The 14,856-nt window shown below is 43.8% G+C and overlaps 1 protein-coding gene across 3 annotated transcripts in view; it reads right to left on the bottom strand.

The window, feature by feature from the left end:
- The window catches only part of LOC135227028 (RNA-binding protein Ro60-like), a 196,130-nt gene that overhangs the window by 110,895 nt on the left and 70,379 nt on the right, over nucleotides 1-14,856 (bottom strand). For all 3 annotated transcript variants that reach the window (XR_010317333.1, XM_064266813.1, XM_064266814.1), the window contains exons 8-10: nucleotides 7,215-7,426; nucleotides 6,826-6,961; nucleotides 5,801-5,902 (exon numbers count right to left, since the gene is read on the bottom strand). Coding sequence is in view for 2 of the 3 variants with exons in the window: in XM_064266813.1 (XP_064122883.1) it covers nucleotides 5,801-5,902; nucleotides 6,826-6,961; nucleotides 7,215-7,426 (450 nt within the window). In the remaining variant the exon portion in view is untranslated. The remainder of the gene's footprint in view (nucleotides 1-5,800; nucleotides 5,903-6,825; nucleotides 6,962-7,214; nucleotides 7,427-14,856) is intronic.

The raw sequence follows: 14,856 nt of genomic DNA, 5'->3' as shown, positions 1-14,856 counted from the left end.
CAATATTTAGAATTACGGTGAATTTTTGAAAATAACATTTTTTTAGGTCCGCGCGTTACGAATTTGTACATCATTTTGTGATAATATTTTTCCGGTGTTGCTTTTATTGTTTTACTATGTATTATATATCAAAATGATTGAAATTTTGTGTAAAATACAACGAAAAAAAAAAAATAACTCGTTAGCTTTGACCGTTTTTTGCACAGCGTGATTTGAATACAATTATCTATGAATTTAATTTTTTTCGCTACCATATCTCGCATTATTTACATATGATAATGATATTATTTTTCATTTCTGATGATTTCATACTAAACTTCAGGCAATGACAAAAAATGAGCCAAAAATGAACTCTTAATCTTTAAAACTAAGCGCGCTGTGATTTTTTGAAAAAATTATTTTTTCCGCTTCCGCGCTCACTCCAAACCGGCGCCGGCATACAGAAGAGGTTTTGATTTTTAGGGCTTCGGCGTAAGAGGGTTAATATACAACTAAATAATTTAATTACGTCATTCATCTTGAACTTTCATCAATCCCAATCTCCATACTTTTGTTGTAGCAATAAAATAAGATACACAATTAAATTTTCAATATACATTCAGGCAAATGTAACCTTCAGAGGGATTTCATCCCTCTGAAGGTTACATTTCCCCAAATATATATTGAGAATTTAATTGTGTATCTTATTTTATTGCTACAGCAAAAGTATGAAAAATTTTCTAAGACAATTTGTATTTTTCATGGCTACAAACCTGAGGTCTTAACAATATGATAATTTTCTAGCGCCTGGCTGGATCCGGTTAAATCGCAGATGAAAAGCAAGGAATCTTGCGAGATCTGGCAACCTGTGCATATATCGGGTGAAAACTGGTCAAGGACCACGCACCCACGCTACTGTGTTCAGTCTTTCCCAATCCAGGATGTCTTTAAGATGACAGAGATGGCGGCTAGAGGTGGGCAGTACAACATTAAGACCTCAGGTTTATAGCCATGAAAAATACAAATTGTCTTAGAAAATATGTCAATTGTTCATACACGAACAAACCTTCAGTCTTAACAATAGGATAGACTTATGCTTGGAGGGAGGTGCAGACATCCTATACCAGCTCCAGGCCTACCCACAAGTCCAACTCCAGAAGAAATATCCACTGGAGAGGGACTGATGTCCAAGAGAAGCTAGATACAGTGATATCCAACAACTCAGCCACTAAGTTACGTACAATGGTATATGGGACAAATCACTGCATGGGGAACTAAAGAGAAACTTTGACTGTCCAATAATAAACCAACACACTAGGGTTTGTTACCACTCCTTACTTCCCCCTGCTAAGGAGCGGAACATATGCTACCAAACAGAGGGCTGGTTAATTGCATATGAAGCAACAAAACTATCAGTATGACCACCATACTCACTGTTATCAGACCAGTCCAGCGAATGACGTGTCTATTCTTCAACCCGCCTGAAGGAAGAAGGAAAGGTACAAAAGATAGAAAGAGACCAGCCAACTCACTCACTCTCTCATCCATACAATCATCTTAGGTAAGATACAAATGTGCGCTGTTAAGGGCAACGATGAGTTACACAACCTGTTGGGCAGCCACCACAGGACACAGGGAAAATGTGTCCATAGATCTGTAAGCAACATCTTTAAGATAGAAAGAGGTGAACATGGACTGGCATAACCAAGTACCAGCACTCAGCACTCTATGAACAGCCAAATTCTTCTTGAAAGCCAGAGAGGGACCAATACCCTTAACGTCATGTGCTCTAGCCTGCACAGACGTGGCAGTAGAATCATCAAGAGCCAAATAAGCCTGTCTGATGGCTTCCCGTATCCAAAAAGAGATTGTATTCTTGGATACCTCTTTCTTCGTACGCCCCAAGCTAACAAAAAGCCTACGACAACCAGGCCTAAGGTGTCGTGCCCTTTTAAGGTAGCAACACAGAGCCCTGACATGACAGCAGAAGCTCTTGAGAATCACTGCCCACAAAGTCATCCAGTGATGGAATGGAAAAGGAAGCGGACCTATCATCATGCACAGAGGGATTCTGGGTACTAACCATGAATTCTGAGACAAATTAGCACTGACCCCCAACCCCTGGTGTGCTTCACATCATAGCTCAGACCGTGCAGCTCCCCCACTCTCTTTGAAGATGCCAAGGCCAGGAGGAAAACAGTTTTGAGTGTCAAGTTCCTGTCTGACGAATGATGCAAAGGCTCATAAAGAGTTTTAGTTAAACTTCTCAAGACCAAGGAAATATCCCATGTCGGGGGCTTGAGCTCTCTAGAAGAACACAACTGCTGAAACGCCTTAACTAACAAGGAAAGTTCCCAGGATGAGATATCGACACCTCTAAGACATAACACTAAACTTAGAGCCGGCTTGTAGCCTTTAATAGTGGAAACAGACAAACCTTTCTCATTTCTGAGGAAGGTCAAAAAGTCCGTTATGCGCTGAATAGAGGTTGTGAGTAGAGAAAAACTCAGTTTACGACACCAATCACAGTAAATCACCCATTTGCCTTGGTAAACTGCAGAGGTCGACTTTCTGAGTCTGCTGGACATATACCCTGCTGTCCTCTGAGAAAAGCCTATTGCTCAGAGGAGATACTTGATAGCCTCCAACCGTGAAGACAGGGATTCAACTGACTGGTGGAACCTTTCTACGTGTGGCTGACACAGGAGATGCTGCCAAGGGGGAATCTCCCTCGGTGCCTCCGACAACAAAGACAGCAGATCTGGAAACCATTCTGCCTGCGGCCACAGAGGGGCTACCAATGTCATCCTGAGACTCTGTGAACTCATCAACCTGTTAAGGACTTGAAGGATCAAACAAAACGGAGGGAAGGCATGCATCTCTAGGCTGTCCCATGGATGCTGGAAAGCGTCCTCCGCCAACACGAGAGGATCTGGGACCACCAAACAGAATATCTCAAGTTTCCTGTTGAACCGGGTCACAAAAAGGTCCAGCATGGGTCTCCCCCAAACCTGGAAGAGCTTGTCTGCCACTACCTGATGAAGAGACCATTCTATGCCTAGGATCTGATCCTGACGACTGAGTTTGTCTTCAACCACATTCTTTTTGCCTGGGATATACCTGGCTGAGAGCTCTACCGAATCACTGACCACCCACTGGTGAACCTCGAAGGTCAAGGCGTGAAGTTGACGTGAAACCAAGCCTCCCTGCTTGTTCACATAGGCGACCACCGTGGTGTTGTCCGACATGAGAACAACAGAATTACCCTCTACTTTCTCCTGAAACTCCTTCAGACCCCGGAAGGCTGCCTACAACTCCAAGACATTGATATGATGCTGTTTGTCCTCCAAACTCCAAATGCCCGAAGTAATGAGGCCGCCTAATTGAGCATTCCAACCTGCAAAGGAGGCGTCTGACAACAGAAGGAAGTCTGGGGGAAGAGAATGCAGAAGAACACCCTTAAAGAGATTTTGGTAATCAAACCACCAACAAAGGTCTTCTCTCACTTCCAGAGACCAGAGACAGAGGAACCCTTATTAGGGGCAATTCCCCGCCAAAGACCAGAATTCCCTCAGTCTCAATTGCAGAGACCAAAGATGAAGTCACCCATGAGGGACCAGCTTCTCCAGAGGAGAAAAAATTCCCAGAACCTACCACTGATGAGCTGACTAATGTGGTTGTGATAGGAAGTCGCTCGCTACCACCTGCAACTTCTCCAACCTCTGATCTGACAGGAAATCTCTTGAAACTGCCGTATCAATGACCATGCCCAGATAGAGAATCCTTTGACTGGGTACAAGGTTTGACTTCTTTTGGTTTACCACGATGCCTAGTTGCAAACAAAACCGAAGCAGATGATCTCTGTCCTGCAGCAGCTTCTCCCTGGAACCTGCCAAGACCAACCAATCGTTGAGGTACCTCAGCAAACGGATCCCCTGAGCATGGGCCCAACTACAGACAAGAGAGAAGACCCTTGTGAACACCTGAGGGGCTGTGGTCAGCCTGAAGCTCAGGACTTTGAACTCGAAGACCTTGTCTCTGAGAAAAAAACGAAAGAACTTTCTGGACGACGAATGAATAGGGATCTGGAAATGTGCATACTTCATATCTATCGACAGCATGAAGTCGCTTCCCCTCACAGCTGCCAACACTGATCGCAGGGTCTCCATCCTCCCAACGCCTTGGGCACCAAGATGTGACCGTAAAATCCCGGAGATGGAGACACCACTTCCTCTATCGTATCCTTGTCAAGCATCTTCTGCACTTCCTTTCGGAGAGCCAAGAACTTCGGAGAATCTGGGGGATACACCCGCCTGAGCAGAGGCTTATCAGAGAGCGGGATAGAGAAGTTGAATGGCAGTAGATACCCCACCCAAAAGACATCTACTACCCACTTCTCTGCCTCATAACTCTGCCACTTGGCCCACTGGCCTGCCAGGCACCCCCCACCTGTGGCAATGGAGAGGGAGAGGTGCCTAACCTATCTACGAACCCCCCTTACTTCTGCCCTTGAGACCCCTTCTCAACTTGAAAGAGTGGGAGCGAAAGGGACGCTGGTCCTCTGACTTAGACTGGGACAAACGGGAAGGCCCTGCCAAAACCGAACTCCTAGGTGGCCTACCAGGCAACGATCTCTGTGACTGCTGCTGGGCAGGGGGAGGAAGAGGAGCCAAACGTCTCCGAGAACGAGACTCTGGCTTTAACACAGCCTGGTGCACTACCATGTCCATTGTGTCAGCCCGGCATCAGTCTATCACGTCCTCCAGCTCAGTCCGAGGGAACAGAAACCGAGATTCTAAAAGGTCCTCATTCCTCAACACCAAGAACTCAAGGTCAACCAATCTTTCTATCCTGGACAAAGCCACATCTCTTCTGATCAGGAGAAGATTAGCCCACAAACTGATGCTCAGATGTGTGAGATATGAGAATACCTTGCCCCCAGACTGCAACAAACTGGCAAGAGAAGAAGCACTCACCAACCCTCTCTGGGGACCTGTCAGACGCAATCTTGGCAATGACCGTCGACCAGAAGTTCAACCAAGAAACCGTCTGTAACATGGAGGCTACCGTAGACTCCAAAGCTGAGGCATCCTCTGGAGAGAAGGACAGCGCCACCAACCTCACCTGCTCCAAAGTCAACCCTGGCTTCAGACGAATGACGTCTGGGTTAAGATGACGAGACATTAATTCGGCAGAGTTTGTAGCATAGTATTTCCTAAGCCTCATGAGTGGAGGGTGAAGCAACTTGGAAGAACACCTTGAGCGAAGAGACCCGTCCCGATCTGACACAGAGGCATTTACCTTATGCAAGACCGACTGGACATGCCCCAATAAAGGAAGTTGAAACGACAACTTGGGATCTTGCGTAGTCCCCAGCAAAGCCTTCAAGCAGGAAGGAGTGAAAGACGACCAAGCCTGAGTCATATTCCCCAAATTGTTGAACCCACGAATGAGATCGACAACTTCGGTAAAGGAGGACAAAAACTCTTGCGTGTCTCCCTCCTCCTGCAGAGAGCACATCAAATATAGTAAAATTGCTGGGCCCACACTAGGCTACCACAAAATCCTACCTTAGTCTATGTGAACACAAACTAAGTAAAAATCAAACAGAACTCATAGAAATAAATCAATAAAGCTCAGCAATATAAAGTATGTAAATCTAATAATGTATTTTACTTGACACACCAAAAAATAAAGTAGTACAGTACTTGGCAAATAAATGTCTAAAAAAGTCCATGAATGGCAACACATCTAAAAAATTCAAAAATAATTTTAAAATATTAACCGATAATTAAGGTGAGTTTAGATATAGTTTACTTACTTCTCCTTTTCCTTCAGGGTTGCCTGTGTGTACATGTGAAGTGCCCACAGATGCACGCACATCAATGCAAACAGCCAGTTTGCGTGATGTCATTTGAATACTCTGTGAAAAAAGGAATCAATTAACCATCCTAATCTGATCAAGTTACAAAAATTTAATAGCAAATAACCTGCATATCTTTAAACTACAGAGTTGATCAAAGTCATAGCAGTGTCTATATATTACTCATGTTAACTGATCTTTTATCATCTGATTCAAGAGAGGACAATGAAGATAGAAGGATAGGGTGGTGAAAACCTAGGGGACTGCCACATAAAATCCTAACACACAATAGCCTACACTCTTCCTCCCTCCCCACTCCCTCCCTCCCTTGACACACACAGACAGACATACACTCCCTTGACACACACAGACAGACATACACAAAACAAAAAATGCAGGAAAATCCCCAAATAACATATCATCAATAAACCTCACACTAACCCATATCATTCAAAACTTTCATGTATTTGATCAAAGATCAAACCAAGCACATAGCAAATACTTGCCACAAGAGAGTTTATATTTCCCTCAGAATGATTAACCAAAGACACTTAGAATTCAACATTTCAAAACTCTCCTCTAGAATTTAACATTTTTAAACTCTACTCTAGTTTCATATTTTCCAAAGCTCTTTGGGAATAATTTAAAAATCAAATTTTCACATACTTCATACATCATGACTGATCATATATGAAATACAGCTGTTAAGCCAAGCACTGGAATACTTTCAGCTATTTAGCACATAATCACGCAAGACAGGGAAAAAGAGGAGATTGAAGTGGTTGGCCCACAAGATAACAGATCCAGAAAATAAAGTAGAACTGAGAGAAACCCAACAGTTGCCTCATTACAATTAGAGGTGTTGGACAGCATGACTGAAGAAAGAAATAAGGACTGGATGCAATGTAAAGTAAAAGGCTGAAAGTGGCTTCATATATCATGCTCCTAAAGGGAGTTAGTATTATAATCCTGGTCAAACTGACCTTTGCACTTGAAGCAATAAGTGAATGGAGTGCATCGATAACTAATGGATTCACTTTACCAGGCCTCCGAACTTGAACTTTAGCAGCTAGTCGAGGGGATTTGCCTGCCCTTCTTGCACCTCCCTCCCCTACATACCTGAAAACATGAAAAAAAATAATGTAAAGCAAAATTTTATCATATACTGTACTTTGACATAAAATTCTCTCCACCATAAACAGTTATATTCAATATTTAAGATTAAAGTAATCGCAATAACAGGTCAACATTCTTGCCCAACAGAATAGCATATGGCCGTAAGTTTCTGCTTCTGCTTTAGAATATTTCATCCCAATTATAATGACTTCCTTACTAATTCTTAAAAAGAAGTGTCCAAAACATATGAACAAACCTGGTTGGGTGCTCATAAGCATGAAGGGCCATGAGAACTTGAGTTGGTGTTATACTTCCTTTTGTTAGGTCTTCATGCTTTAGCCGATCACCCAGTTTTGCAGGGAGGGCATCATTTTCTGGTCCAGGGTTTAGCAAACCTGCCTTGGACATGCGATTGACACTAGCCAATGCAGACTCTCCTCCCAACTTATCAAGCATATGAGACCATACCTAAAACAAATTTTTGCAAAATTATGGTTACTCTGTGAAATGAAAACATCATAACTGCTAATCCATCTAACTTCCTCAACTAACATGGAATTGGAAGTGAAAACTGGAGCACAAGTTACAGAAGCTGGATATCTAGGCTGGAAAAGAAAAGTAAATGCAGATAGCAAAGCTGGGGATAAATGGCAATGCATCAAACACTCAGTTCAGATGCTTGCTAAGTACAGTAAATAACAGCAATAATGCTTTTAGTATTATATGTCAGTTTAGTCAGTGTTACCTTATTTTTATTTTCTGTACTGGTGAAATGTGGGCGTTGTTCAATGTATGGGAAACATGTTTGTTTTAGAAAATGTCTTAATGTATTTAAGTTGTGCTGTGATGTCATAGAAGACAAAATAGTGGTGTTGTGGGGTGAAATAGTAAACAAAACAGAGCAGGCAGAACAGGAGAGACTGATTTGGTGTTTGGTTTGGTATAAGAGAGCTCTCTGTCTTATACTGTGAGTTGTAAGTCTTGTTGAGGTGTTGTTTGAAGTTTTAAGATCGATTAATCTGAGACCGAGGAACGTGAACAGGTGGGTAGATTGCATGATTGTTGAGTATAGGAACGATTAAGCTAGGCAAACATTCAAACTGGTAGCAGAACGCTGTGGCTTAAAGATGGAAGGATCCGAGAGTGAACAATGGAAGATAAGATGGAGAGGACAAGTTGAAGATTGGTTTGTGGTGTGTGGAGAAGTGAAATATCTGGGGATAGAGATAAGAATGAGCTTAAAAGGGAAAGCCTCAGAAGTGACAGAAGGAACAGACAGAGATGAACTTACGGGTAAAGAGGGTTCAAAGATAATCCTATCCAAACTAGATGAAGTTTATCTAAAAGATACGCTAATGTAGAATTACAGTAAAATGAAAAACTATTTTAAAATAGGAAGAGCATATAATGAAAAGATGAGAGATTTTTCAAATTACATATGAAAAGGCAGAATCAGTGTAACAGAGCGATAGGGAAAAGAATGCTTGAAGGAGAAGCTATGGGTTTTCATGTATTGGAACAAGCAAATCTCACAGAAAACAAAAAAACAAATGGTATTAGCAGCTTGTGGTCAAGGAAAGTTGGAATATAAAACAGTGTCACACATAATGAAAAGAATATTTGAGGGATTGCAGAACAAAGAAGAACAGGAATGGTGGAGGTCAGGAGGCAATGTAAATTCTGGGAGAGAAGGAAAACCAGAGATATCAGGGGTGGAAGAAATCCTATAAATAATGAAGAGAAAGTAACAATGTGCAATATGCAAATCAGAATGGCATTGGGCTATGGATTGTGCTCAGAATCTTCGAAATAGGAAGCAAACAGAAACAAGAAAAAAATTAGAAGAAAACAGAAACTGGGCAAGAAGAAGAAAAAGTTTAGGTGTATAGGAAAAGTTAGTAAAATAGAGGAAGAGTCTTGGGAAGAGGTTGATGCAATTTTGTAATCGACAGTTTGTGGGGCATTGTGACTTGCACGCATTGTTGTGGGTTTGAGTCAGGAAGAGTTGAGGAGAATGAATTTGAAAGAAAACTTTGTTATAATAGACATATTAGGGGAAATGAAGGTAAAGTTCAGAGAAGACAAAGAGGGTCTGAGGGAAATTAAAGGTGCAATGATGAAGTTACATCAAGTTTGTTCAAGGAAGTGGAGATAAAATATGGAAGCTAAAAGAAGAAGCACAGTGGAATGATGGTTTGAGAGAGAAAGAAAAAGAGGAAATACAAAAGTTACTAATAGACTTGATTGCCATTTGTGAGGTATGTAAAGCATACAAAAGAAACAGCTAGTAGGATTTTCTTGGAGTAAAACATTTAATAAAGTTGTAGCAATGGATGTGGGAGAGATATAAATGGGAAAGTTCTTGGTAATGGTAGTTATGACAATGAGGTATTGTAAGGCTTTTTGGATAAAAAAATAAGAAACCAGAAATTAAAATAAAGGGACTCTTTGATAGGCAGTTTGTTATATTTGGAGTGCCTTCCAAAATATTGTCAGATAATAGGGGAGAATTTCAAACTGAAAAAGTGAGGAGGATGGCAGAAAGATGGAATATTAAAGTATTGGTCACAGCACTGGAATATCCATGGAGCAATGGATTATGTGAAAAGATAGTAGGAATAAGTAAAGACAGTTTAAGAAAGATGACAGAGGATGAGGATGTGGATTGGTTACATAGCGTTAAGATGGATAGTGAGTGCTAGGAACTGCTTAATAAATAATGGAGATTTCTCTCCTAATCAATTAGTATTTGGAAAAAACCCTTCTTTGCTTAATTTAATGGGAGATGAGAATTGAAGTCCTGTAAGCAGAGAGAAAGGTATGGAAGAGAGTACTATAGTACTGAATACTGCACTGAATGCAATGCATAAGGCCAGAGAAGTGTTTCTTGTAATAAAACAAATTGCTTTAAATAAAAACATCAGAGAACATAAATTTGGAGAAGCAGTAATGGGAGATGATGTATTCTATAAGAGAGAAATGAAAATGAATGGAGAGGATCTGCTCAGGTAGTGGGAGTATCAGGGAAAAAAGTAGTGGTTAAACATGGGGTCTTATAGAATACATGATATTATCACAAGAATCAGAAAAAATATCTAAAATATGACAAATTTTCTAGGACAATTTGTATTTTTCATAGCTACAAGCCTGAGGTCTTAACAATAGGAAAATTTCTAGCGCCTAGCTGGATCAGGTTAAAAAGCATATGAAAGCAAGGAATCTTGTGATATCTGGCAACACGAGTAGATTGGGTGAAGAGTGGTCAAGGACCATGCACCTACACCACTGCATCAGTCTTTCCCAAATCAGGATGTCTTAACACACAGAGGGGTGGCTAGAGGCGGGCGGTATAATGTTAAGACCTCAGGTTTGTAGCTATGAAAAATACAAATTGTCTTTGAAAATTTGTCATGTGTTCATACGTGAACAAACCTTTGGTCTTAACAATAGGATAGCCTCATACTTGGAGGGAGCTACAAGACATCCTAATCCGAATGGGAGCCTACCCACCAGTCCAGCTTCCAGAAGAAATGACTTCTGGAGAGGGACTGGAGCCCATTCAGAAGCTAGATAAATTGATATCTAACCACTAAGACCCTGAGTGACGTACAATGATATATGGGAGAATCGTTGTATAGGGGACCAAAGAGAAACTTTGTCCAATAGCAAACAATACACCAGGTTTGTACTACTCTCAATTCCTCCTTGCCAAGGAGGCCTCCCTATTTGTTCACATAGGCTACCACCGTGGTGTTGTCTGGCATGAGAACAACAGAATGACCTACCTTCTCCCGAAACTCCTTCAGACCCAGGAAGGCTGCTTTCAACTCCAAGCCACCTAAATGAGCCCCCCCAACCTGCGAGGGAGGCATCTGCGAACAAAAGGAAGTCCGGTGGAAGAGAACGCAGAGGGACACCCTTCAAAAGATTCCGGTTGTCCAACCACCAATGAAGGCCTTTTCTCACTTCCAGAGACAAAGGAACCTTTAACAGGGGTGAGTCCCCCGCCGGAGGCCAGAATTCTCCCAGTCTCCATTGCAGAGACCAAAGATGAAGATGCCCATGAGGGACCAGCTTCTCCATGGAAGAAAACATTCCCAGAAGAACCTGCTACTGATGAGCTGACTGATGTGATTCAGACAGGAAATCGCACCACCACCCGCAACTTCTCCAATCTCTGATACGAAGGGAAAACTTTTGCCATTGTCGTATCGATGACCATGCCCAGGTAGAGAATCCTTTGACTGGGTAGGAGGTTTGACTTTTCCTGGTTGACTACGATGCCCAGTTCCAGACAGAACCAAAGTAGATGATCCCTGTCTTGCAGCAGCTTTTCCCTGGAAACTGCCAAGACCAAACAATCATCGAGGTACCTCAGCAAATGGATCCCTTGAGCATGGGCCCAACTTGACACGAGAGAGAAGACCCTTGTAAACACTTGAGGGGCTGTTGTCAGCCCGAAGCATAGAACCTTGAACTAGAAGACCTTGTCCCCAAGAGAGAAGTCAAGGAACTTCCTGGACATCGGATGAATAGGGATTTGGAAGTATCCGTCCCTTAAGTTTATCAACAGCATGAAGTTGCATTCCCTCACGGCTGGCAACACCAAACGTGGGGTCTCCATCTTGAACCATGTCTTCCTGATGAAGTGATTCAAGGTGGATAAGTCGATCACAGGTCTCCATCCTCCCGACGTCTTGGGCACCAAGATGATGTGACTGTAAAACCCCAGAGACAGACACACCACTTCCTCTATCGTATCCTTGTCCAGCATCTTCTGCACTTCCTCCCATAGAGCCAAGAACTTCAGAGAATCTGGAGGATATGTCTTCATGAGTTGCGGCTTGTCTAACAGAGGAGGAAACAAGTCAAATGGCAGTAGGTACCCCACCCGAAGGACATCTACCACCCACTTCTCTGCCCCATAACTCTGCCACTTGGCCCAATGGCCTGCCAGGCAACCCCCCACCCATGGCGCAGGAGAGGGAGAGGCGCCTAACCTACCAATGGCCCCCTTTACCTCTGCCCCTCGGGCCCCCTCTTGGTTTAAAGGAACGAGAGCGAAAGGGACATTGGTCCTCTGACCTAGGCTGAGCCCAACGGGAAGGCCCTGCCAAAATCAAACTCCTCGACGGCCAACCAGGCAACGATCTTTTTGACACGGCCTGGTGCACCAGTCTGTCTTTGGTGTCAGCCCGGTGCCGGTCTATCGCTTTTTCGAGCTCGGTCCAAGGAAACAAAAAAATTGGGTCTCCAACAGATCTCCGTTCCTCAATGCCAGCAAGGACTCTGTGTCAACTGATCTCTCCATCCTAGATAAAGTCACGTCTCTTCTAATCAGAAGAAGGTTAGCCCATAAATTAACACTGAGGTGAGCCATATATGAAAACGCCTTGCCTCCGGACTGCAACAGACTGGCAAGCAAGGATGCACTCACCAACCCTTCTGGGGACCTGTCAGAAGCTATCTTGGCAATGACCACAGACCTGTAGATTCCAACGCTGAGGCATCTTGTGGAGACAAGGACGGAGCCATCAACCTCACCTGCTCTAACGTCAATCCCGGCTTCAGGTGAATGACATCTGTGTTAAGATGGCGTGACATAAAAAATGCAGAGTTCGTAGCATAGTACTTCCTATGTCTCATGAGAAGCGAGGGTAGTAGCTTGGCAGAGCCCCTTGAGTGAAGCGAACCATCCCGGTCCGAAACAGAGGCGTTAACCTTATGCAAGACCGACTGGACGTGCCCCGACAAGGGAAGCTGAAGAGATGATTTGGGATCCTGTGTAGCTCCCACCAAGGCTTCCAAGCAAAAAGGAGTGTAAGACGACCAAGCCCGAGTCCTACTTTCCAAATTGTTGAACCCACGAATGAGATCGACAACTTCTGAAAAGGAAGATAAAAACTCGTGCGTGTCTCCCTCCCCCTGCTCCAGCAATGGAGACCGATGACGAGAAGAATGTGTAGGCTTCTCTAAGGCACCTTCCCCAATAAAATTAACGGAAGGATCAGCAGCCAAATAGCCCGAAATACCAACTAACCTGTCTGGGCTGGGTCCACGCACCGGCTCCCGAGACGAACCCACTACAACACTAGGAACATCACTACACACTCCTCCAATAGATGACTCATTAACATGTCCGTGAATGGTCACGGGCATGGCAGACGTACAAACGTGAGTTGGAAGCACCAGGGAGAGGGGCAGGCAAACACTGCTGCACCAACTCCACACTCACCACCTTCAACCTCTTGATAGGTGTCTTGAGATCCTTACAGCGACGAATAGGCCCTGGAGAAGTAGGAGCATTTGTATCATGTGCACAGACAGGGGAGGTTGCAACGAAGCAGCCACTGCAGATTGCACAAGGGAAGATACTCTAATACTCTCTGAAACACCAACACTCTCGAGAACATGTCCGCATTGTTCCTCCCTCGTAGGCGAAGAAAGAGCCAAGTCCTTAGCCTTCCAACACTTGATATGCCGACGTGGCGTAGACGGGGAAGAGGGAGAGGAAGACAGCACTGGTTTCTTAAGCGATCTCTTCTCAGGAGGCGGGGACGATGCAACACGTTTCCTTCCATTCCTCCCAACCAACAAGGCAGCCTACTTATCATCCAAAACAGAGTCCAACCTCTTATGCACTGCCTAGCATGCAACCTCAGACTGATCTGCAAGAGAAGGCTCTGATGGCATGGAAGGGAGATGCAGCGAACTGGGTGGCAGAGATGATGTCACGGCTGAGAGAGGCAGTACAGAAGAGACAACAGGGAGTGACGTCTTCGATGGAAGTGTTCGATGGAAGTGATGTCACAAGTGATGATGATGTCACGGCTTCCCCTTGGTTTGAAAGGGAAGTAGACGCTACTGGCGGAGGAATACACAATGACTGATCCCATGAAGTCATCAACGGGACTGATGCCACGGCTTCCCTCCGACTCGAAGAAGCGGCAACAGCCACTGGCGGAGCAATACAAGATGGCTGAGTGCGCTAGCAACCCCTCCAAGGACAGGGGACCGCCTAGCCTGAGCGTCTTTCAAATCGCCGCCATCTTGGACGGCTCTGACTCTGGAATAAATGAGAATGATGGAAAAGCCTTCCCCTTCCAAGGAATCAAATTAACTCCCGAAGAAGAATGGGTGACATTACAAAAATCAGCCTGGGGGCCTCCCGATATTCCAGCAACGAATCAGTGGAAGAAAAGGAAGGAGACAGGCACAAAGCTACTAAGGGGGGTGAATACTGCAGGAGATGAAGCATCGGGAAGAGGCGAAAAACCTTCCCATGAAGGAAGAGTCGAAACCCTCCAATGCTCTCTCTTGCTATAAAACGACTTCCACTGCCCTTTAGGCCATGTCCGGCATTCCATGCAAGGATTTGTTATAGTATAAAAAAAAAAGAGAACGGCACCTGCTACATGTGATGTGGGGATCGGTCGCTGCCAAAGCCAAAAAACGAGAACATGGAAAACCTGGAATTCCAAGGCCGAGAAGGAGCAGAAGCCATAATATCAGCCACACACACACACAATAATCACAAACAAAACAGGCAATGAATCGGGTAAAGGACGAGAGAGGTCAACCATGACTCTCACCCAGACAGTTAAAGAAAAGACTGACGCAGTGAAGTAGGTGCGTGGTCCTTGACCTCTTTTCATTTGATCTATGCATGCGTTGCCAGATATCAAAAGATTCGCTTTTTAACCCGATCCAGCTAGGCACTAGAAATTATCCTATTGTTAAGACCGAAAGTTTGTTCGCGTATGAATAAAGATAGATCACATATTGTGAAAAATAGATCCTATGACCCAAAGGAAGGGAATAGATCGGAAGGAAAGATAATAATGAGCTGGAGAAGGAATGCCAATACAGAAGAGGCTATAGAAAGAGATATGGTAGCC

Source organism: Macrobrachium nipponense, chromosome 15 (assembly GCF_015104395.2).
Source record: "Macrobrachium nipponense isolate FS-2020 chromosome 15, ASM1510439v2, whole genome shotgun sequence".
Classification (NCBI taxonomy): Eukaryota; Metazoa; Arthropoda; class Malacostraca; order Decapoda; family Palaemonidae; genus Macrobrachium; species Macrobrachium nipponense.
The sequence above is the reverse complement of the archived record's forward strand: the minus strand, read 5'-3'. Positions and strand labels throughout refer to the sequence as shown.